Raw genomic sequence first — 25,469 nt, 5'->3', positions numbered from 1 at the left:
AGTATTAGGATTGGTTGGATGAAGCAGAGAGGTACATATAAAATATTATACGACAAATGCATACCTTGAAGTTTAAAAGAAAAATTTAATTGACAGGCCAACCATGTTCACATAGCTTAAAGCGTATTGAAAATGTACATGTAAATAAACTGCATGTGATAGAAATGAAAATATTAAGATAGATGAATAGTAAAACTAAAAGGGATAAATCAAAAAACAAATAGGAGTTGTACCCATCAAAAAAAAATTGGAGCTTTACAGATTGAGGATAAAGTGATGGAAGATTTATTGAGATTGTAAGAATACATGCAATGAATATCTAAGAAGGCTCCAATAAGCAAAGGTATCTTAGTTTGTGTTGAAGGTAGTGAGAAAAAGAGAGAAAGGTAACAAGATTATGAGAAAAGATATGGAGAAACTTAGAATGATATTAAAAGTAAATTTATATCTAAATATTTGATGAATGAAGATCTATAAAGTCGACACTAAATAATTAGAAAAAGCCTTAATGATTATGATTATAATATCTCACTAGCTATATATTACTATTCAAAGATCAAAATATTTTTCCAAATTATGTATATAATAAAAATATTATTTCAATTAGATGTGCGATGGAAACATCAAATAATAATTATTATTCATAGAATATGAGGACCAAACAATGACCATAGTGCATACACTAATTATGCACATTTATCAAGAGTCCCTGAAAATTCAAAATTATCATTCATTATTACTGCAGTGACTATTTTCTTAAAAACTATATTTTAAATATCTTTTTTATTCTTTTTAGAAAAAGCTCAAACATTGATTGGTATAGATTATGTTTTCTTCTTAAACAGATTTTTTTTTATGTCAAATCACAAAAGGGTAAATAAGATCAGCATGGAAGTTCCTGTTTGAATTTCCTCTTCTCTTCCCCATTTAGCTGACCAAATTGCATATGCATTCGATCTTCCAAAAAAAAAAAAATTGCAGGGTGTTTTATCCTCATTTCTCCACCAACAAAATAACAAAGATGTCCTAAGTCCAAAACTCTATTGAGAACCCGAAATCCCATTTGAGATTTCATGAGTCCAAGGCATGCCAAAACAAAGAAAATATGTGCATTAACTTTGAAACGCACTCATCCCATATGAATTGATCTTTGTGACACTTGATGCTTTACCATCAACTAACATAATTTGCAACAATAACTCAAGAAGCGGTAACATTATTTCCAAACCATCCACAATGATACTTCATACTCTTGCACCTAAGAAAGACTTCGTCTCTCATGGTCTATGCCGCAGTTCACTAAAACCACCCATAAATGAAACAACACACAAATATAGAGAGAGATAAAGAGAGATCCGCAATTATAATCAAGCACAGTAAAAATACCACCTGAACTCTTAGATTGTAGGCCCATGGGCCATCTAATGCTGAAATGGATGGAAAACCTCCAATCTTTGCTGATGACCAATTCCGCCATATTCTATTGCTTGTTGTGGCTTTTGCCAATGTAAACTCCTCTCTTCTCCAACACCTAAGAAGTCCACCATCGTCACATGCCCCCCACCCGGCCCACCGTCACCACCATGCTCCACATTCCTCAATAAACCATCATCACGACCAATCATCGGCATTCCGATAGGTCTAAACAAACCGATATGATTCACCGAAGGATCATAAAACTGATTAGTAATCCCTCCATTGATCCTAACCAGCTGAGACTGCTTGCCTTGTGACCGCTGCATCTGATCAAACAGCCCATGGGCCTCCGTCGGGCCATAAGGCCTTGAGCCAGAGGCCCGGTCAGGCCCAGCCATTATAGAGGTAAAGCTCCCATGCATCATGGTGGAGCTAATGGTGTTCTTACTAGCAGTTGCACCAATTTGGGTCGCCTTCTGTAAAAGAGCAGTCGCCGACATGTGGATTGAGCCAGCCATTGACTGACCAATATTAACATCACCAAGCTCATTGAAGGCCATTGGGCCACTCCCGCTCAGCCGAAGGCTTGAGGAGGGAATGATCCTTGGGCTATAGAAGGTTTCGGCCATGTCGACATATTGAAAGGAAGTCGGCAAAAGGTTGCTAGAGAGGGTCCTAAGTGGTGGACTCTTGACGTCATTGTGGCTGAGGCTGGAGAGGCCGATGGGGATGGCATTGGTGTTGATGGGCATTATGAGATTGGGAGCTTGGCCTTGTAAGCTTGAGGTCATGGTGACCATGAGTGGTTGGTTTAGCTTGTTCTCTTGGACTAAAGCATCACAGAAGACCCTATGAGTGATGAAGCTCTCTCTCCTGTGAAATACAGCAAAACAGTTTAGAACTTTACAAGGCGATACTTTTTGGCTTGAACTAAACAGTACAATAGTTTTAACTTGATAATACTGATGAAAAATTATCTTGGAAGCCTGTTGTGGAAAAGGGATGGGTTTGAATCCTAGAGCCATTTCTAACATGGAACCTATTAGACTTAAATATGGATATATGTATATGTATATATGTGTGTGTGTGTGTATATATGTATATATATATATATATATATATATATAGTCTAATAATGTGGCTAACAAAGACAGTGTATCAAAGGAAATATCAATCATCTTTGGACTAGTACAGTAACAATGGTAAGCATGCTGAACCGAAAAAACTGAATATGGCCTCATTGTGCCTCTAGATGAAGCGGCCAAGTAGGCAAAGTTTTGTCGGTGCCCAACATGAACCTACATATACTGAATCCAAGCTTTACTTGACAAACATAACAAACCAAGGGACGTCCATTGGGCAATTGAACAGATTTTTCCTGAGCAAGTTCCAATTTTTTCCCTTTTTTGTAAAATATTCAGGCATGTGCAAGTGCATTTAGATAAGAAATCAACAATCAGAATGAGTCTGGTGTAACTTAGTTTGGAGAGAGATAATATGAATTAAAGATGAGATGGAAGAGGTATTTAGGAGAACTGGACATTATTTTCTAATATTTACATAAATATGCCATCAAACCTGGTTTTTCAACAAAGTTTTACCTCAAAAATAATGATAATCTTAATAGATATGTGGGATCAACAATTTTTGTTTAGTATGATATAGGTCAAGCAAGATAAAAATCCAAAATATAGATTAATGTTTAATGACAGAAATGATGTCCATATATAGTCATAAACCTTGATGACAGAAATGAGCACAAACTATAGGGAAAAGCCTAACCTAATCAACAATCCACTATAAATAGTGGAAAAAGGCTAGATAGTTTTGATTATAGGTTGGCTTAACTAAACTACCATCTGCATGTCATGACTAATCAAACTTTACAAGGCTGAACATTAGAACCAACCAAAAGCAAACCAAAGGTATATAATTAGATAGCTGCGAAGTCTAATGGCAGCAATTGGCATTTTGTTCTCCTTGTATTCAACTTATGCAAGTTCAGAAACACATGGAACTCCCATAAAATAGCTCATAGGGTGCAATTGGAGAAGCAGCTAAAATGACTGCAAGCAAAGTTCATTAGTCCCATGTTTTTTATTTTAATAAAAAGGGGGTAGCTCTGCTACCTCCTGTCATCAAAAAAAAAAAAAAAAGTCCCATACAATATAGTTGGAGTTGCTGTTTAATTTTATGCGACTCAAAGTTACTTAGCATTTGTAGTTTAGAAACCATAGGGGTGTGAACAAGTGAAGTCCGGGTTGTGAATATCCACTTTGTCTATATCAAAGGTGACGAGCATGTGAGCTAATAAACAAAGTTGGACATCATATTCTGCATGGAGAGGCTAGCAGTTCACTTTCCCTGTTTGCCCTTTATAAATAAGCTCAAAGTTTGAACTTGAAAAGGACCTCAGGATTAGGTCAAACTTTTTGAGCTCACACGTGGCCCAAAAATCAAATACATGGACTTTTTGCCACCGCAATCAAATTTATCTATTTATAAACTTGACCCAAATATTTCAAACTTTATGGACTTGATGTATCTCTTATATGGCAAATCACACTAAATCTACTTTATGGATTTTTTGGTAGATATTCCTATTCAATTTTGTAATATTTTATTTTCTTACTCTTACAAATGTACTTATGCTCAAATAATTTAAAATATCTGATTCAAAAAAGAAAAATAAAAATAAAAATTTGCTCTTTTGATTATTCCATGCCATCTTTCTATTTGCCATCCTCATCAAGATGGTTAAATAATGCTGTCATCTATCACTGATAAACAGTTGGACTAAGAAGTGAAATTAAATTATCATATCTCCAGCTCTATTCACTACTAGAAAAAGAGAATCTGAAGTATAAATGGCATGGTGGATTCCTAATTTTTTTTTTTTTTTTAAATTTCCATGTTTCATCCTAATCCTTCATTGCATTCATGCTAAGTTCAAGAATTTTTGTCAAGACAACTAATTTCCAACAGAACACTAGTCCAAGGAAGAGTGCAAGATTTCATTCCCTTAACATTATTGCTTGGTTTTATACATACAACCTCTGAAAGCGTCCAACTTGGTCAAAGTACACTTATTTGGACAATGTGCCAACTCCAGCACATGCCCCATGACCAAGTTCCAGAAGAATTGATCTTAGGATGTCAATCTCTAACATAGTCACAATCAACTACTGTTTTTCTAAGAATGAGCTGTTAAAAATTGCTCTACAAGTAACTATCTTTCATCTACTACTCAAAAAATAGAATGAACAAGGAATGTGTGTTAACCTGGAGAAGATGGTGCCACAGTCGCACTTGTACTCTCTAGTTCCACAGATCTTGGAGTGAGCCTTCCAATCTGACTGTACTGCATACTTCTTGGAGCATTTGCCACAATTCCATTTCTTCTCCCCATGCTTTCGGCAGTAGTGCTTCTTGATTCCGGTGAGATCACCGAGGGCACGACTCGGGTTATGATGCACACATGTGGGTTCAGGGCATACATACACTCTCTTTCGAATTTTGATGCTTGTTTGTGGCCTTAACTTCCACGGAAGGTTGTGGCATCGACGGTGTAATTGGAGGTTTTGGTCCCTTTGGAAGCCCTTGTGGCAAATTTCACAAATAAAGCGATTTGTTGCCATTAGGGTTTTTGGTGATAAAGCAATTACCTCTGCAGTCGGGTCTACATTTTATCAGTGAGAGATGTCAGCATCTGTATCACTACCTTCATTTCCTACTTTATGCAAAACTATGTAATGATGTTATATTTATTTATTTTATTTCCTTTGGCACTAGAAGTTGATCGTCTTATAAATATACTAATAAATATATTTATTAAATTTCGTTAGTGAAATTTGTTATGATGGTGAAGTTTTGGCCGACACATTCACAATCTTGCAAATTATGACAAGGTAAAGATAGAAGTTTCTTTTCTTCATATAGTTTATGAACTTTTTCTCAGTATCACAAAAATATACGATATATATATATATATATAATATGTGTGTGTACACACATGTACACATTTACATATCATTTATATGTATATATATACATGCATGCATGCAAACACACATAGGCACATACATATATATATATATATATATATATACACACACACACACACACATACACACACCACAAAAGTATCGCTGTGACAATTGACCTATATGAAGCATGTAGAAGGGGAATTAGCTGCAGACGATTGCACAAACTTATGATTTCAAAACAAATTCATCACAGATATGGTGCAAATAGTCAAGTAACCTGTATGAATCTTCTTACTGGAAACGGAAGTTTGATGGAGATTATTTTCTTGTTCTATCAGAAAACAAGCAAAAAGGGATCTGGATTCTTCTTAACCACCATGTGATGAGAGCAAACATGAGCACGCTGAGTGCTTTTCTTCTTTTAAAGAAAAGATGAGCTTTATAGTAAATTAATCTCAAAGACAACTCGCATACAGATTGCCAAAGCTTACCCATATTAATGATTACTCATCATATAGATTGCCAGAGTTTAACATTATTGTGGGTGCTTCTCAGATTTATGATTTTTCTGGATCGTGTATTGGTACAGTGAACAAAAATAACATACGCAAGATTTCTTCTTCTTTTTCTTCTTTTGTTGGTAAAAGCACATAAGACTAATTCTATTTACCTGGGCATACAAACGGTAATCTATAAGATGTGGTTTAGAAAATTAAAGATGGCAAATATATCCTATTCTGAGTTCGTGAAAATGGAAATAATTTTTTTCCTTGTGATGGATCAGCTTAAAAATATTTTACTATCTATATATGTTATTACAGATGTGAAGCAGCTAGCAGTGGAACAAGTTGAAGAGCTGGCATAACGCTGATGGAAGTCGTCATGTAGAAAATAATTATTGGTTTTTCCCACAAAAATTTAATTGGAATCATCACATAACTTCAAAACAAGAGATCGCAAGTGGAGGGACGTGACCATATAGATAGAGGAGATCGCTAGTATCCTTGTACCAAAACACGGACAACTAAGAATATTTTTTGGTTGAAGTTTGGGAATAGCTGAGGATATACCAAAAGAGAGTCAGAAGTCTAACTTCTATCCCCATCCTAGTTATCAAATATGCTACTCAAAAACAAGTTCATTGAAACCAGAAACAGTTCACTAGTGATTTTTGTTTTATGTTCGTCAAAACAAATGAGATGAGCACGAGCTAACAGTCACTGCAGTTATTAAAATTCCTGACCAATAATTCAACCGTTTTACTGACTCAAAAAAAAAAAAAAAAAAACAAATAATTTTTTCTCCAGTTTAAATCTTTTTTTAAAAAAAAATCATTCTGAGCTTGAAACCTTTGCTTGGTTCCATGATTCTGATTTAAGAGGAAAAGAAAGAAAGTACGAGGGGATGAAAGAATTTTAGTTAACCACCTGGAGTTCCAGGGAGGTTCCGTTTCTTCTTGATGGGCGGCGGAGGGAGTTGCGAGGTTGAGACACTACTGTTAGCTCCGGCAGCCGACATACCATGGCGTATATGGTGATGGAGCTGCTGTTGTTGATGGTGCTGGTGCACTTCATCCTTTCCTGTATTGGTCCTAAAGGAGAAACTCCCACCATCTCCAGTTATGTTTGTCATGAATAACAACTCTTTTCTCTCGCTCCTTTATCCTTGCTCTCTTCTTATTTCCTTGTTTTCTTCGCTCCTCTTCCTCTTTCTCTTACTTCTCGTTGGTGGTGCTATTGGGTGGTGGTGATGGCAAGGGGGAAGGAGGGGAGGATCTGTGGGTAATATCCTTTCTTTTGTTGGATGGGAGGCCACACAACGTGTTTTTCAAAATGGGATTCGGTATTTATTTCTTCTGTTTATTTAATTTAGTTTGGCCCCGGAGGAAGACAAAGTCTTCAATTAACTTAGGTGCATTGTTGAAATCTTCTGATTGCAACCGTGACTCCTATAATTCCTTCTTATCTCCGAATGCGGATCCTCTGTAGTACACCATATGATGCAGTGCATCATATACATCATTTGTTGTACGATAGATGGCTGCGTGTAGATGTGAGCTATGCAATTCACATCATGTATGACCGCATGCAGCCATCTATTGTACAATAGAAGGAGTGCACGGTGAATGATGTGCACGTAATGCACCGCATCATATAGTGTATCATAAGTATCATAAAAATTTTTTATTTTTTTATCTCATATCTTCTACTTGTTTTGCTACAATAGGTTTATAAGCTTGCTTTATAGCATGAAGGCCAGTAGGTGAAATATATTCCTTATTATCTACCTCTGGTGGCAGTTTTTTTTAAGAAAAAATTATTTCTAGTGTCATAAGAGTGTACCCAATGGATTCACGTATATATTATATAATTAACAAATAAAAATGATAAGAAATGGACATTGGTCTTCGTTGGTATTACATGATCTTGATTTTTTCTTTCTTTCTTTTTTTTTTCGGGGGGGAGTTCTTTCTTTCTTTTTTTTTTACCCTTTTTTTTTTTTTGTTTCCGTTTGTGGGGTTTCTGGGGAGGGGGTTTCTGGTCAATAACAGAACATTGCGTGAGCCATGTTAAGTGGTTGACTCAATAGCTGTCGCCTGTTTTGCAGCGGTTTTGAAGCTTGGACTATTTGGATTGGGGGGGTTTTGTGGGGTTGTCCTTCTCGGATAACTAAAAATGAATGAGATACTGCTCCGGCATATCTTCACATGCGCTTGTCGTTAACCTTGGGTCAAACAGGCATCATATGGGTCTGGGATTTGGAAAAGATGAGGTGGAATGCCGCTAATGAATGATAGGATGCCTAACCATTCGGCTTCTGGGCAAAATTTCTTTTGCATGCACATGTACATATACATACAACATATATATATATATATATATATATATATATATATATATATATATATTATATATATATATATATATATATATGCAGACGCATAGACACTAATAATAGATGCACAACATATGGTTGGTTGCTGAAGCTTTTTGATGTAGAAAAATTCTAAAAATATTTTTCTATGGATTAGATGTTAATATGTATGGTTCACAAAGTTAAGTTTTACTGTGGCAACAAATTGTAAGTTTGGATTAGAGAATATGGGAGTTTTATTACACAAACAAAAAAGATAGAATTTCCAACTTAGGGTCTGTTTGGATGGGTTGGGTCCAAAATTCTACGGAATTCATGGTTCAATCATAAAAATTGTTAGATTATAAGTAGATCAGGTCCAATATTTATAAATATTTAAGATCATTTTTTAGTAGACTGGTCCAGATCCCATAGGAAGAAAAAAAATGATCTGTTGAGATTATTTTTTTCTCCCTATAGGATTCGATCATTTTTTTTCTCCCTATGAGATTCGGACCAGTCCATTCAAAAAATGATTCTGAATACTTGTAAACAAATGGTCTGATCTGCTTATAGTCTATTATTTTTATGCTTGGACTATAAATCCCATAGAATTTTGGGTTCAACCATCCAAACAAGTCCTTAAAATTAATTTTTTTCAAGAAGAAGTTTGTTATATTTTAAGTTTCTAGATGACAACAAAATAATTTTGTTATGTTTAAATAACTATTTTAAACATAATTATTTCAATATAAATAGTTTCAACAAATTTTTAATTTTTTATTTTGTTAAAATGAAAAAAATGTACCCATTCAGAATACTAAGAGAATCCGCCATATAGATGTGCACGGGTCAAGTTGGACATTTAGAGATATAACGAATGGAACCGATTTAAATTGGTTTCTTGAATCCGAAATCAAAACTGAACCAACCATCTATAAAATCGCTTGAAACCGATTTGAGAAATTTGGTTTTATTCGATTTGTTAGATTAGTGTTTGATGAGCTGGACTCAACCTAAACATAATTTTTTATTTTATGTTAAGAAAAAAGATAAGAGAAATTATATATATATATATATATATATATATATATATATATATATATATATATATATATATATATATGTGTGTGTGTGTGTGAGAGAGAGAGAGAGAGAGAGAGAGGTTGGGTTAGTTTGGTCTGAATCAGATTTTTAAATACTAAAATTGAATTAAAATTTTTCGGTTCAAGCCTTCCTTAAACCGCTACCAAACTGGATTTTAAGAAAATAATAAAATAACATAAAAGAACCAAGGGGACCGGTTCGTTTGATTCAGCAAAGCCTTTTAGTAGACCTCTATCCTTTATAATACAGAAATAGCCACTATATAGCTGTCATCTAAGTTGTAACAATAACAACTCTGTCTCTATCTTGCATATATATATATATATATATATATATATATATATAGTTTGTTTTGTTTTACTTGAGATTTGTCAACAATAGTGAGTAGGAGCCATCCATGTTGTCTTGTTTGTCGGGAACTCTAAACGATGTTGATCGCATTGACCGACGAATCAACCATTAATGACTTTAAATAGTTTTTTAAAAGAATAGAATATAAAATGAAAACAAAAACTTGCCTATGTAACAAAACTCTTTGTTACTTATTAGTCCCATGCACCGCAGAGACAGCTAAAAAACATTACATGGAGGAGACTGCACCTTCACTTCTATGAATTGACACTGTAGTAGGAGTGGGGATAGCAATAAGATGAAGGGCGCCTAGTTTTCCTCAGAAATTCTACAAAAACCAATAGGGTGTCCCACTACATTTTGCACTGCAATTAAAATACCATTAGTTTCCACAGTCGAGCAATTATTGTCTACCCTATGCAATAACACAATAAAGCCCCATGTGGAACCAAATTAAAAAAAAAAGCCCCGTATTGAACATTCTTCACACCATTAGTTCATTATACTAAAAAATTGCCACACCGGACCTAGACCAGCCAAGTAGAGAATGTGCTCGAAGAAAATAACTAGTATAAAATGAAGAGTCATGATCCTTCTATTTTCAATCATGACATCCCATGGTCTAAGTTTGAGTAAGGTTATACGAACACTATAATAAAATTCTTATTAGGGGCATTCGTAAGTGCTACTATAAGAAAGAAAAATATCATAAATATTTTTATCAATATTTTATATCATTTACTATATGACATCTTAAGATAGTGTCCGCAATTAATTGGCCGTAATTTAAAAAATTATAGATAAAAATCTCCTTTTTTTGCGGTATTAAAAAATACCCTTAAGGATTCAATTCTATCATTTTTTTTTTCTAATTTTTTGAATATTTATATATGCCAATGATAAACCATATTAGGATATATGGTAGAAGTTTATATACATTAATAGCATTTATCTATGCCATTAAATATGTATTTCATTAGGTATCACTAGCACTTTATATGCCGGCAATAAATGACTCGCTTACAAAATATCACTATTTAATTTAAATTACAATGGTTACCTTTCATTTCTTTCCAATATTATGCACCTGCCACAAATTCATTATTTAGCGGTACTTTTGTGAATGGTTCTAAAAATTTAGATGACATATAGTAAAATTGATTTTGATAGCTAAAGATTATCCTGAAAACTGAAAATATTCTTATGTTCAATTCTTATAATACTAATTGCAGTCCTATGGTATACATAATAAATTTTGACTATATTTGAGAAACTAACATAACAGTGGATACATTTAGCATATCGTGATACTAGCAACATCATTCCATAAACAAAATGCTTGATTGAAATTAATAGTTTCTTATATTTCATTTGCAAAATATAAATAGATTTTTGATGCTTTATATTAAGGCTTGTGAATCATGGAGGAACAAATTAATGAATCATAGAGTTCCAATCAAACAGTCATGTCTTATATCATATTCCAATAATCAAGTTTAGATTCGTTTTTGTAGTTTGAACCTGCAAAAGAGAAGTCCAAATATAAGTTGAAAGCATGAAAAGCCTGTGTTAAGTCGCTCTTGGAGTACGTTAACACAACAAGGGATACGTGCCTTGGACTTTATGACGAAGCTTGCTGTCTATATTTTGCTGATCGGTTATTGCTCTTTAAGGTTTCCAAAGAAAATAAAATACTATTTATGTATGAAAAAAGAAGGGATGTATGAAAAAGAGGGCGATGCACTCTTTACGTTCATAAAAAAAATACTGGCAATGCTTATCGGTTTTGAGTGCCCTTTAAGGTTTTCAAATAAAAAATTGCATGTGTAGAAAAAATACATATGCACGAAAGATGCACATGCATGATTTGATCAAATATTTTAAATTAGTTATGATTCTATTAAAAAAATAAAATATTTAGAGTCCCATATATCTAAGATTTTAATTTTTGACATAAATTTTTTCTAACATTCTATAGAAATTACTGGAATAGCATGAACATTCCCAACTGGCTGAAAAATCACTGGGATAAGATGGACCTTCTTAGTAGATCAAAAAATTTGCTGGGATAAAATAAAAACTTTTCTAGCAATTTTAACTGGCCGTTGGGAATAAAAGATTTTGCCCAGTGGATTTGAAAAATCACTAGGATAATGTGGACTTTTCCCAATGATTTTATCTAACAAATAAAGAAAATAAAAAATTTTTCAGTGGATTAAATTAATATTTTTTCCCACTAAGAAAATTAATACTTTTTCTCATGCTTTTTCAAAATCGTTGGGAAAAAATATCGCTAATACCTATATTTTTTGTAGTGAGAATATAGCAATCTCTTGTAATTGATATCTAACGGCAAGGATTCCCAAGAAAATGTGTTATTTCAAGGCATCTTCTTAATCTTTAACTAGGAGACCTAGACAAATGCTTTATAATCTTTCATTCTTCTTACCTTCTATTTGGCACAGGACTAGCATGGCGTTGGTCCTCCTTGACAAGTAGTGTACCATGATTAGGAGTCCCACCATGAGGGTTGATGGCATCTTGCTGAGGATATTCACCTTCTCTATCTATCTAGCTCTTTGAGGGTTTCTTTTTGGTAACATTTGAGGGTATTAATAATATCAGTTTTTGAAAATTCTCTAATTGATGACTTATGATCAATGTGCAGAAAGCCCCCTCACCACCCATGAGTGTGGGTTGGTGAAGTTAAATGAGGGTTGTCTGGAGTCTTGATTGGATTCTTATCCTAAAGCCCCTGTAAAGAGGGGCAACTGTAGACACCCCATGTTTTGTCTCCTACATACCATCCGGAAGTATCATCTAATGACATTCTGTAAGTGAAGTTAGACTTCTGGATGGTCAAAGCACAAGGCCTACAAGGCCTGCTGGTATAGGTCGTGCAGATCATGAAGCCCATGGATATCAGAAATTAAGTCAGAAGAGGATTAAAGGTGTCTAGGTTCATTGAATGTTAATAAAGGATAAAGATTGGTGTAACTAATCTAGGAATTTCTTAGAGTTGTTATTAGATTATATTCAAGCATGGCTATATGAGGAAGACATTGTATGATGATCAGCATTCAAGAGACTCATCTGATAATGAAATTTTCTTTTCTTTTCTCATTCAGTTCTTCTCTTATTCTCCTTTTCGTTCACGGTCCTTATTTTCTTCATGGATCAGAGCCGGTGAATTCTCCTTCTTGTTTCATCACTGAATATCAGTTTTGTCACATACATGGCCACACAAAATAATCAATCTCTTTTTCCTTTTGGTCTAACCATTTCTAGTCCGATTAATCAAAAACTCAATGGAGATACTTTTCTTCTATAGAAGGGACAAATCCTTCCAATTGCTCGAGGCTATGGAGCAATCAACCATCTGGATGGATCCAATCCATGTCCTCCTGAAGTCTTAGTGCAGCGATCTTCTGATGAATCAATAACCAGGTCATCGAATCTAGAGTTTGATACTTGGTATATGACAGATCAGCAAGTCATTGCTTGGATAAATTCTATACTCTCACCAGAAGTTCTAGCCCAGATTATCGATTTCTCTTCTGCTGCTCAATTGTGGGATGCATCTTATAAAACCTATACACAGCAAATCGAGATTACGTATATTCATTTGATGTCTACATTACAAGATACTAAGCAAGAAGGCAAGACTATCGATGAGTACTTGCAAAAGATGAAAGAGATATTTGACAAGCTAGCTATCATACAGCATCCTTTAAAAGAAGAAGAGAAATCTCATTACATCATAATGGGGCTAGGAAAAGATTTCAAGATCTTGGTGACAGTTCTGCTTGCAAGACAAACATTGCCTGAATATCATGAATTGCAATTTATACGTCTGGAACATGAGCTCACTTTCAACATTGTTCCAAAGGAGAAGGAGTCTTCTTATAATGGAGGTCAATTTGAACCTGCACATAAAGTTTTAGTTATAGCATCTGCTTCAAGTAGAGGAGGAGGTAGAGGACAAAGTTACAATCAAGGAAGAAAAGGAGCTAATGCTCGTAATCCTAGTAGATGGAATCAAGGAAAAGAAAATTTTTGGAGAGAAAAAAATCAATTTCAGCGGCAACATCACCAACAGCAGCATCAACAATTTTACAACAAGAATGAAGGACAGAGAGGACAATCAAATACAAGAGGATCAAATCAGAATCTGCATGGTGTTTGTCAAATTTATGGCCGTAACAATCATATTGCTGTGGATTGTTTTTACAGATTCTCTAAAAATTTTGGTAATGAAAATGCAGCTCTCACACATTATGTAAGCTCTCAATATGCTCCCGAGGGATCTCCGTATCAAGCATTGCCACCTCAATTCAATGCTTCATCAAGTGCTTCTGACATAAGTTGGATAGTAGACTCTAGTGCTACTAATCATGCCATAAAAAACCAAGGTACTCTAATTACCAGTGCACCATACACTGATACAAACAAGATTATAGTTAGTGATAGTAATACTCTCTCTATTTCTTACATTGGTTCCACTTCTTTAAGCACTAGAAAGGAACAGCTTAAGATTTCTGATATATATGTGGTTCTTGGCTTCAAGAGAAACATCTTATTAGTTGCTCAACTAGTTGCTGATCAATTTGATTGTTCATGTTTATTCAATAACAATGAACTCTTGGTGAAGGACAAATGGGGGGAAGTTCTCATTAAGGGAGCAAGACATGGCAATCTTTACATGTTGGAGAATAATGCGAAGTTGGAAGCAGCTTTGATGGCAACACATAATGTTTCTACAGAAACCTGGCATCTTAGACTAGCACATTCAAGTCTGGATGTATTGGAGTATCTTAGAAAGTGTAATGTTTTGCCTTCATGTGAAAAAATTCAGACAAAATTTGTTTGTAAAGGATGCCAATTCGGTATAAGTTGTCATTTACCATTTTCTAATGCAATAAGAAGCTCCTCAAGGTTTCTTGAACTATTGCATGCAAATCTTTGGGGTTCACCATAATTAAGTTCATTATCTGGTCCCTATTGTTATTTGAGCTTGGTAGATGACTATAGTCGATTTACCTAGATTTTCTTCTTGAAAAACAAGTCTAAAGTTCTTTCATCATTTCAGAAGTCCGATGAGTTTGTCACAGAACATTATCAACAGAGGATTAGATTCCTAAGAAGTGATAGTTCTAAAAAATTTAACTCAGCCTCTTTCACATATTTGTATCTCAAGAATGGGATTAAACAGTAATTTTGCTGTCCTTACACTACACCAGAAAATGGTCTTGCAAAGAGAAACTTAGACATATTTTAGAGTTGGAAATGTCTCTTCTGTTTTATAGTGGAACTTCATCTTGCTTATGGTCTGAGGCATTTCACACAGTAGTTCATGTGATAAATAGACTTCCAACTAGATCTAATCTAAGAAATAAATCTCCATAGGAGATGGTGAATGGTCAGCAACCAGATTATTCACATTTGAGGGCTTTCGGTGGTATATGCTATGTGCATATAGATAATATTAGATGTATGCCCTAGAAGTCAATCGGACTGATATATTTATTCTTTTTAGGACATAATTTTATACTTGATCTTATTATTTATTAATAATATTTGATAGTTTATTTCTATTCATGTTGTGTATATATATATGATGTTAGAAAATCACTACAGTTTCGTACGTGTAGTTTAAAAATTTTTTCTAGACATGATGCAGCGAAAATAAATAAATTAAAATATTTTTAATTTATTTACATACCAGATCAGATCTGAAAATCGTAACATAGATCTTGATACAAATATTCAACCATGATCTAAAATCTGAAAAAGAAAAACAAACCGTTAGAAAAATCAAACGGAGATCAGATCTCCATACCTCGGATCCTGCAGATGTCTTGAGTTTTGATTGTAGCCACGTACGCATCTGACCTCTGCTAGTATCCACATGGAGATGTCTGATCAAAGCATCGAGATCATCGGTATGCTAGCACCTTGCAGATCTCACTCCTTATCCTTAGATCTAGATCTCTTCTTCCAGATCATGAAGAAGGAAATCGCTGTGCGAACTCTTTCGCGCAGATCCGACAGATCACCATGAAGAGAAGAAAACCCTTTTTTTTCCTCTTTTTCTCTCTTAGATCTAATCTCTATCAGATCTGGGTGGGGACATGAAGTATAGAAGGGAGGAAGAGATATTGGGAAGAAGAGATGATGTCCAAAAGAAGTCGCCACCCACCTTCACATCAAAACTCACGCCCCCTTTTATTTTTGTCACACAACCACTTCATATCCCATGCGCACCCTCTCCTTCACACCCAAGAGATCTTATCTCAATTAATCTAAGGCATTGAAATCCAAATCAAAGATTGGAAAGGGTTTTGAGATAAGGTTGTGATGTAAGAAAGAAATCTTCGGACAAGTTAGCACATGCCAACCTTTCTCCAAAATTTTTTATCGTACAAAAATATGTCCTTACATGCCCCAATTAGATAATTTTTATCCTATTTTGAATCAAATTCAAATAAAAAAATTGAAAGAAAAAGAAAACCCAGATAAGGTGGGGCATGCCCCCTCTTCTTCATGCACCACAAGAAGAAAAGCATCGGTAAAACCATTGCCCCTCTTCCTTATTGACATGATATCTAGAGAGAGAGTCCTAGGGAACTAGGACTCTCCGAATCAAGATTCTTCTAGTTCAAGTTGGACCTTAATCGGATTCAAATCGAGTCTGAAACGAGCCGAATTCGAAAAAACTATCAAGCCTGATCCAATCAAGCTTGAAATCTAAATCTGATTTGGATAATTGAATCCAATTGGTATTAAATTAAATTAAATCTAATTAAATTAAATTTGATTTAAATTAATTAAAATTTAATTCATAATTTAATCAATTCTAAAAAATTATAATATTTATAATTAAGTCCCTGCGTTAACAATTAGCAGCTGCCAAAACTGTAACGCTTACAAATTAGCAGTTTCTAAAATTCAAACAATCAATCCGATTGATAATTCGAATATGATCTAAGCCATTGATTAGGTCATACTCCTTTTGTGTATGAGTCCTCAAGTTCTATTCTATTTAGTAGTGAGACATACCGTGATCTCTATCACGGTATCATCGAAACTCTTTTCGATGGGCTAGAACGATTCCAACTCACCTCAACAAAGATCGTTGATCCAAAAATGATCTTAATGAGTTCTCACGATCTACCAGTGACGTCTAACAACATATAATGGCAATCTAATAAAATAGAAAAATAAATCTCTAGGTACAGTTATCATGTGATACAATTCTTCTATCGTAAGTCCCGACTTCACAAAGATCATGGAGAATTCATCAAACTCCATCGTCAGTCATATGCTAGATTGGCTCGACTCGAGTTCATCTGTGAATCTCATGAAATTTTTTTTTAGTATTCACACTTACTCTGACCAGAGATTTTCTGAACTCAGTCTTACGAATCGTATAGGACTTCTCTTTTTCTATCAAGATCGATAGATTCTATCTAGGTGTATCCTACTCCAAACAGCAAATCTGAACCTACAATAGCCAACATACACAGCAAGGACCTGTTAGGATTTGATACCTCAAGATTCGATCCATATTGAACCCACAATAAGATCTGCGATGAAAAATAGAGTCCAACGAGACTAAGATCGTCTGAAACGAAGTCTGGATGGCCAAGATACGCGTAAGAGAAGTCGGCATGAAATCCAGAGTGACAGAGGACCGCCGGTGGCCGGTGGTGGGTCGACGGAGCGACGGCGGCATGGCCGCGTGCGGCAGGGTGCGGCCCAAGTGTGGCAGCGTGCGGCTGGGCACGGTAGGGCACGGCCCAGCGCGCAGTGCCCGACCCAAGAGCGCGGACCGGCCCTAGCCCGAGCACGTGAGGTGCAGCCCAGGCCCAAGCGTGCGGTGCAGGCCGACCAAGGCCCATGCACGTGCGAGCACGGGTTCAGAGCCTGTGTATCTTGATCCATGGTGGACTGGGTGGTCCACGACCGGGCTGCGTGGATCGCGTGGGTGTTTCCCACGCATTTCTCATGGTCCACGGTACTGTTTCGTGGATCGGTGCACGATCCAACGATGTGGGTTGATTCCAATCTCGATCCAATGGTTTGGGAGGTTTTCTGGACTTTGTTTGGGTCTGATTAGGATTCCTAATCCTAATCTAACCCATTTTTAAGGCCTATAAAGCTCCTGATCGTGAACAAAAGGTGTGGTGGCTTGATTTTTGCTGGTGGCATGGTAACCCAAAGAACAGAACCCGTAGAAAGAGAGAGGGGCTGAAACGCTGAAAGGAAGAGCAGGGAGGCTCTTGGACAGCAGACAACAGACAGCAGTCACTTCAAGGGTTCAGGGGGATCTTCCTAGAGAGAGAGCTTTTGTGAGGAAGAACTTTCTGTGAGAAAAAAATTGGGTGTACGAGGATTGAAGGTGAGATCTCCTCTTGTAATATTTCTTTTTCTCATAGTGAAATTTACATGCCCCATGGAGGCGAGCTCTTTTTTGGCTGATTTACATATTTAATTATTTTTTGTTTTATTTCTTCTTTTTTTCTATTGCATCGTGTAGCACCGAAAAAATCTTGAGAGGTGGTGTCCTGGTCAGATATCCACCCAACAAGTGGTATTAGAGCGAGACGGTATAAGGACGTAGATTGCAGCGGTGGTGAGCAAGACTGAAGATGGAGAAGACAGGATCAATCAAGTTGGAGATCAACAAGTTTGATGGAAAGAGCAATTTTTCCTTGCGGCAGGCAAGGATGAAGGACGTGCTCATCCAACAAGGATTGATCGATGCTCTCTTGTGCAAGGAGAAACTGACCACCATGGAGGTGCAGGATTGGAGGCGGCTCTAGATGTAGGCAGTGAGTACCATCCGCATGTACCTAACGGATGAGATGGTGATCCATGTACTTAGCGAGACTTCTCTGATGATACTGTGGTCGAAGCTCGAGGAGTTGTACATGATAAAATCTCTCACCAATACTCTTTTCCTGTGGAGGTAGTTCTATCAGCTATAGATGATTGAGGGACAGAACGTACAGGAGCATCTAAGCTACTTTCAGAAGATCCTCACCGACCTCTCAGCGTTGACGAGAATATTGAGGGGAAGACCAGGATGCTGGTTTTGCTAGTGTCGCTTTCCTTTCGTATGAGTCCTTGATGACTGCTCTTCTAGTGAGAAAGAGCACCATCAAGATGGATAAGATTACCATGGCGATACTCCAGAAAGAGGTTCTCAGGAGGGAGAACCCAACTTCGAGCTCAAGTGATGGTAGCTCAGCTTTGATGGTTTCTGAATGAGCAGAAAGCGGTAGACGGAGCGATTGGAGATCATGATGAGAACGGTCCAAGTCCAGGAGAGACTTGAGCAAGATCAGGTGTTACCGGTATAACGAGTTGGGACATCTAGCTAGAGATTGCTCTCAACTCAAGAATCAGATGATGGCTGCTGTAGCGATGGTCAGTAGCAATTCAGAGGGAGATGTCCTTGAAATATCTAATGAGGTATCTACTTCTTCCAAGCAATAGATTTTAGATTCTGCATGCACCTATCATGTATGTTACAGAGAGGAGCAGATTGACTCCCTAGAAAATAGTGAGGGCACTGTTTATCTGTCGGATGGATCAAGCTGTGCGATCAGAGATATCGGGACGGTCAGCTGGAGGACACATGATAGTGCAGTAAGGAGATTGGAGGAGGTCCGATACATATCCGATTTCAGACGGAATCTTTTCTCACTGAGCAGGCTAGATTCGAAAAGCTACAGGATAATAGTTGGTGCAGGAATCTTGAAGGTGCTACGCGGCGATAGAATTATTCTGAAGAAAAAGAAGGGGAGGAGAGGATATTATTATCTAGCAGGGAGCTCAGTGCGAGGTGGAGCTTCAAGAGCCAGGTGGAGCCCAGAGCAAGGTGGAGCTCTAGGTGGAGGTAGATCGAGCACGACACAGGAGACTCGGGAGGACAAAAAATGATGTCGTAAGGTGAGATTTTTATTGCCGCAGGATGATGCCCCAAGTATGTCTCAGGTCAGGAGGAGCACAGCATACGATGGAGATGGGATCAAGCAGCTTGGCTCGACTCCCATATTTGCCCATCCATGATCAGCAGGCGATTGTCTCAGGGCATGGGGATGAGGAGATTCAGAAGCCTCAAAGTTAGGAGAAGACCGAATATCGAGTCAAGATGGAGATTCTTAAGATTTGACACCTTAAGATTTGGTCCACATTGAGCCCACAGTGAGGTCTGCAATGAAAAATGAAGTCCAACGAGACCAAGATCACCTAAATGGAGTTCGGATGGCCAAGATACTCGTGAGAGAAATCAGCACAAAACCCAGAGTGAGGACCACCGACGGCCAGCGGAGAGGCGGCGGTGCGGCTGGGCGCGGCCCAACGTGCAGCACCTGGCCCAGGCTCGGGCGCACGGACCGGCCCAGGCCAAGGTGCATGGGGCGCAGCCCAGGCCCAGGCGCACGATGTGGGCCGACCCAGGCCCACGTGCATGCGAGCTCAGGTTCAGAGTCCATGTATCCCGATCTACGGTGGACCGAGCAGTCTATGATCGGGCAGCATAGACCGCATGGGTGTTTCCCACGTGTTTCTCACGATCCATGGCACTGTTTCATGGATCGGTGCATGATCCAATGGCGTGGGTTGATCCCGATCTCAATCCAATGGTTTGGGAGGTTTTCTGGGCTTTGTTTGAGCCTGATTAGGATTCCTAATCCTAATCTAACCCATTTTTAAGGCCTATAAAGCCCCTGATCGTGAACAGAAGGTGTGGTGGCTCAATTTTTGTTGGTGGCATGGTAACCTAAAGAACAGAACCTGTGGAGAGAGAGAGGGGCTGAAATGCTGAGAGGAGAACGAGCAGAGAGGCTGCTGGACAGTGGACAGCGGTCACTTCAGAGGTTCTAGGGGTCTTCTTAGAAAGAGAGCTTTTATGAGAGAGAACTTTCTGTGAGAAAAAAATTGGGTGTACGAGGGTTGAGAGTGAGATCTCCTCTTGTAATATTTCTTTTTCTCATAGTGAAGTTTGCATATCCCATAGAGGTGAGCTCTTTTTTGGCTGATCCACATATTTGATTGTTTTCTATTTTATTTTTTCTTTCTTCCTACTGCATCGCACAGTACCGAAAAGGTCCTGAAAGATGGTGTCCTGGCCAGACATCCACCCAACAGACCCGAATGGCTAGAGACCAAAGGAACATGCAGTCAAACTAAGTAGCCTTGCTACGAATAGCCAACACACCGCAGGTCAAAGGACCAGTTACACCACTACAGCATCGAGAAGACCACTGATGAGTGAGTAAACATCCAAGTGATTTCTTATATTGGTCACGCTCAGTGTAAGTTGTTCTCTAACAACCACCTGCACTCTCATCCCAGTATCTCTACACTGCAGACTAGAGACTCATCTGTCCTAAAGGGAGCTGATCCATGCACCGATCTTAAATGAATTGATCACTGTTCTCTATGAGATCCTTCGATCGAGAGTATTTAGAAATTAATCACAAATAATGTATGTCTCAAATTCTCAACATCTTGAGAATATACAAAATCATCTTTGTTAATTTTTAAGATAAATTATGGACACTTAAGACATGATTGGTTATAAGGACTGCCTATCAAGTATAAAACATGCCCTAGAAAAAAGTATGTGTCTGTCAAGATTAGCTTCTAGGACACACATCTAACAAACTTCCACTTGCACTAAAATCAATTTGCCATATACCTGAGCCCCATCTACTAAAGACAGACTTCGGTGTTTAGCTGGCTAAGTGACTTGGGCCTACTACTATTATGTGGAGTCTACTCTCTGTACCTCTATGTATTTCTACTTGAGGCAATCGCATATATCTTTGTTCTATATGCATGGACTTCTGGTGACACCTTGATTTCTTAGCAAGAATTATGGACCATTATCTTTGCAGTACAATATCAAAGCATCCAATGACATCCAGTTCTACAACTATCATAAGAATCAAAATGCATATAGCATATTCAGCTTCCATTGATCAATTGTCTGAAATCCTTCCAACATATCGAACCAACATAACTCAAGAATACATGTTGATGTAGATATTCTACCATCAGCTCAATGTATCCTCCCACTCTTAGCTCTAATCCTTCTTCAAAGATGAGGAATAATCTCTTAGTGCTTTTTAAGTACTTAGGGATATTTTCACAGTAATCCAATGCTCCCAACCTGGATTCGACTAATATCTACTCATAACTTTCATAGCAAGATATATCAAGTCGAGTACATAGCTTGACATACACCCATGCCTAATAGAATAACGGATCTCTCTTGGAGGTTTTAATGCTGAACCCTTTCAATACCGCTTCTATGTACTTGTCTGTGAAAATCAAACATCTTTTTAGGATCTATCTCTATAAACCTTTATTTTCAGAATGTTTGACCTAGGCCTTTGAAAAGAAAATTCTATATGTAACTATATCATAACCAATGTCGGTATGGGACCCTCCCACTGACCTTCATGTAACTACATGATTCCTCATATCACATTGTTGTAGATTTTGGGATCATTCCTATATTTCCAATCTCCCTCGAGAAATACTTTCTTTGAATTCTTTGTAAGAATACCAAGTACCTTTCTAAAGGATGGGAGATCCTACTAGATCTATGAGGTGAAAGAGGTACTACATATATTGACTCATCTTAAATAGGTTGTACAGGCCCTGTGACTCGTTATTCTTTAGAGATTTCTCTTTGAGTTCATCCTCTCACTATTTTCAAAAAAATAGTTTGATTGCTCACAATCACATTGTGAACTATTGGAAAGAGAAAGTGACATCCCAAACCCTTTTGGGATACCCCATAAATGAGCTTTGACAGATCTATCCTCTATCTTATCCATCATATCATATCTTATATGGTGTGGTGAAATCAACTTTAGAGGAAATATAATTTAAATTTCAGAAATTAAACTTTGTTCTTAAAAAAATAAAAGTTAAACTAGTGATGTTCATGATGGATCGGATCATATCTCATATAGTACCATTACTTCTCACAAATATACCGTTGAGCTGAGGTGTACAAAGAGAATTCTATTATGAAACTATGCCATTCTTCTCAGATAATCGATAAATTTTCTATATGGTATTGCATCCTCGATCTGATCGAAGTATCTTTAGAAATTTTTTGATTTATCTTTTCTACTTCACATCTGAATTTTTTAAATTTTTCAAAGTCTTTCAGATTTGTATCTCACATACATATTGATACCATAACTTTTCATTGATAAAGATGATGAAGTAGTGATAACCTCCTAGTCTGGCTTATCAAATTGGCCATGCATATCGTATGTGTATTAGGATAAGTATCTCAGTGGTCCTATCCCTTTGACCCATAAAGAACAGCTGGATCATTAATTCTCAAAGAGATGATTCACAAACTGGATATAACTTAACAGTCAATGAGCCCAAAAGTCTATTTTCTTCAGTCGGTAAATCATTTCTTCTCATACATGACCTAGCCAAAAGAACCATCTATATACTTTAGGTAATTTGGTTCTGGATCTCTCAGACCCAATGGTATTTACTATTTGCTCAAACAAGTTCATAAATGCATCATCATGTAAATGATCAAGAACTAAATCCAAATGGTAATCATCGAGATTAGGTGCTCACAACCTCAGTACAACATTTGCACCATTGCCGACTCAAAAGAGACTTCACCTTCTCTCAGTCCTCTTCCTTCTTTAGACCCTATACTAAAGTGTGTAATATGCACTAAAGTCTAATGAAAAAGAAAAAATCGTAAGATCAAATTTGAGCAATTCGACATACATTCCAAAAGTATGTAAATAATTTTTTAGGTTCTCTAGATTTGTACCTTTGAACTTTTTAAGGTCTTTAGTTATCAGCACATTGATTAATTCAGTTGAGGTGCTATAATATTTATTCATATAATAGTTTCATAAACTATCCGTATGAATCAGAGATTGTAGGATCAAATCCATTAGCAATTTTTTATGCATGGTCATGTCGATCTTATTAAGCTCTTCGATATTTTTGATCATCGATCATGGATAAACTGTCTATCATGCATTTCACGCACTGTGCAACTCTGATCAACTCACAACTATTGCAGATGAATCAGTATGTCATTGGCAGTCTACATATCCTCATGCATATATTGGATTTCATCAACTATGAAGTCCAATTTATAGCACCTAATCTAATTGTCAACATCCAACTATTTGTTAAGTATAGCTCGTTAACTATGGATTGGACAAGCTGATAACATTGGATTAATCTGGTCAAGAATATAACTTAATTTCTAAAAATTAAAAATTATTCTTAGATTTTTGAGCCAGAATATGTAGTTGATTTCAGTTAAGTGGTTGATATCTAGCATTCGAGCTAGAGGATTTGAAGTTGAAGACTTGATCATAGAGAGTAAAGATTTAATTAGATGATTGTACTTGTAATAGTTTATTCTAGAGACTTTAAAAACAAACAAAAGGCTCTCATTAATTTTTTGAGTATCTCACACTCCTCGAGTGGAGAAACGAAAATCCTAACACGATAATTGGTTCTAGTGGGTGCTACGGTCCCATTGATGTATGGCACCTCACCTAATAGTTATTGGTGATACGTATACCAATGCGTAGATAACTCTTTATCCAGATGCTTCTCCAAACATGTTGTAGCGACTTGGTCTCTAAGTTCTGTGGCCTCATCTAACAGTTATTGGTACATTCCTTAATTAAGTCCGACCCACCGTTCACCAGCGTGTGTAAAGCCATCGTTGAGTCCCTCACCTAACAGTTATTGGGCTCAACCCCATTTTTACCCCTAGGCATCTAATGCCAATAGAGTGGTTGTGCCTTTTCGATGCAACCGAACTATTATAATCAACCGAGAATGATCAACGTCAAAAAAGGCACTCACATCTCTACAACGGTGGAAGACCAATAAACTTAATATTTAGTGAGGAGATTTGGGTTCAAGTCTCTTCTAATTAGTCACATACATCTGATGTAATGACTAATCTGGTTTGAGTCAGTACATTTCATATCTAATCAACCTAGTCGGCATAGATGAACTCGGGTTAACAACCTAATACAAAATTTAATCTCCCAAGATGGCCAGGTAAGTGAAGATGAGTGGGGCTTGATGTATTGCATTTTTATAGTAATTATTATTATTAGTTTTTAATGATTTTGATGAAATTGGTATAATAATTAACTAAATAAATGTAAGAACCTGATATGTTTTATGTCAATTGTAGGTAATTGAGCCAGGTCACACCTAATTGGGCTTAACCATATTTTAAAGGTCAAATTAAGTGAAATTGGTTGAGTCTGATTCAGCAGGATTTGTCATCCGGAGTCATCAGGTCTTACATCAAAATCAGAGTCCACCTCAAAGCAGAATAACCAAATCAAGATATCAATGAACCCCACACCTTATCATTTTTGGCATCATCAGTCAGAAAAGAAACTAGAGGTGCAAGAAATAAATCAAGCAGTTAATCTCTCCCATCTAGTCAACCAATCTAAATTCTGGATATTTTGGTGTGAGGACCCCTAAAAGGCAAGCTACAGGACTTCAAATTGAGCAAGATTAAATCCTACAGAATTTTGAGAGAAGCAAGAAAGGAACATAATTTACAGAATTAAATTTGGATTCCAGATGAGGTGGCTACAGTAGGTTGAAGTTGGTAACAATGTTGGACACAACAAGAAACACCCGATACACCCAGATTCTTCTTAGTGTTTCTTGGCACAAAGATCTGATATGGCAACCAAT

General features: G+C 36.8%; 1 protein-coding gene across 1 annotated transcript; it reads right to left on the bottom strand.

Moving 5' to 3' along the window:
- Positions 1-1,421: 1,421 nt before the first annotated feature.
- Positions 1,422-7,034, bottom strand: LOC105045261 (protein indeterminate-domain 7-like). Its single transcript, XM_010923480.2, has 3 exons — positions 6,830-7,034; positions 4,699-5,095; positions 1,422-2,289 (listed from the first exon to the last, which is right to left on the bottom strand). Exons 1-3 carry the CDS (start codon positions 7,032-7,034, stop codon positions 1,422-1,424), a joined length of 1,470 nt encoding a protein of 489 aa, XP_010921782.1.
- Positions 7,035-25,469: the final 18,435 nt, after the last annotated feature.

The sequence above is a fragment of the Elaeis guineensis genome, chromosome 5 (genome assembly GCF_000442705.2).
Source record: "Elaeis guineensis isolate ETL-2024a chromosome 5, EG11, whole genome shotgun sequence".
In the NCBI taxonomy this organism is placed as follows: domain Eukaryota; kingdom Viridiplantae; phylum Streptophyta; class Magnoliopsida; order Arecales; family Arecaceae; genus Elaeis; species Elaeis guineensis.
This window is presented reverse-complemented; position numbering and strand designations above follow the sequence as displayed.

Bases quoted from the DNA above. Each gene is read 5' to 3' on its own strand.
- LOC105045261 (XM_010923480.2), bottom strand. From the start codon at position 7,034: ATGACAAACATAACTGGAGATGGTGGGAGTTTCTCCTTTAGGACCAAT. The intron at 5,096-6,829 runs GTGGTTAACTAA...GATAAAATGTAG, and splicing joins GAACCTCCCTGGAACTCCAG to ACCCGACTGCAGAGGTAATT. The intron at 2,290-4,698 runs GTTAACACACAT...TGTATTTCACAG, and splicing joins TGTGGCACCATCTTCTCCAG to GAGAGAGAGCTTCATCACTC.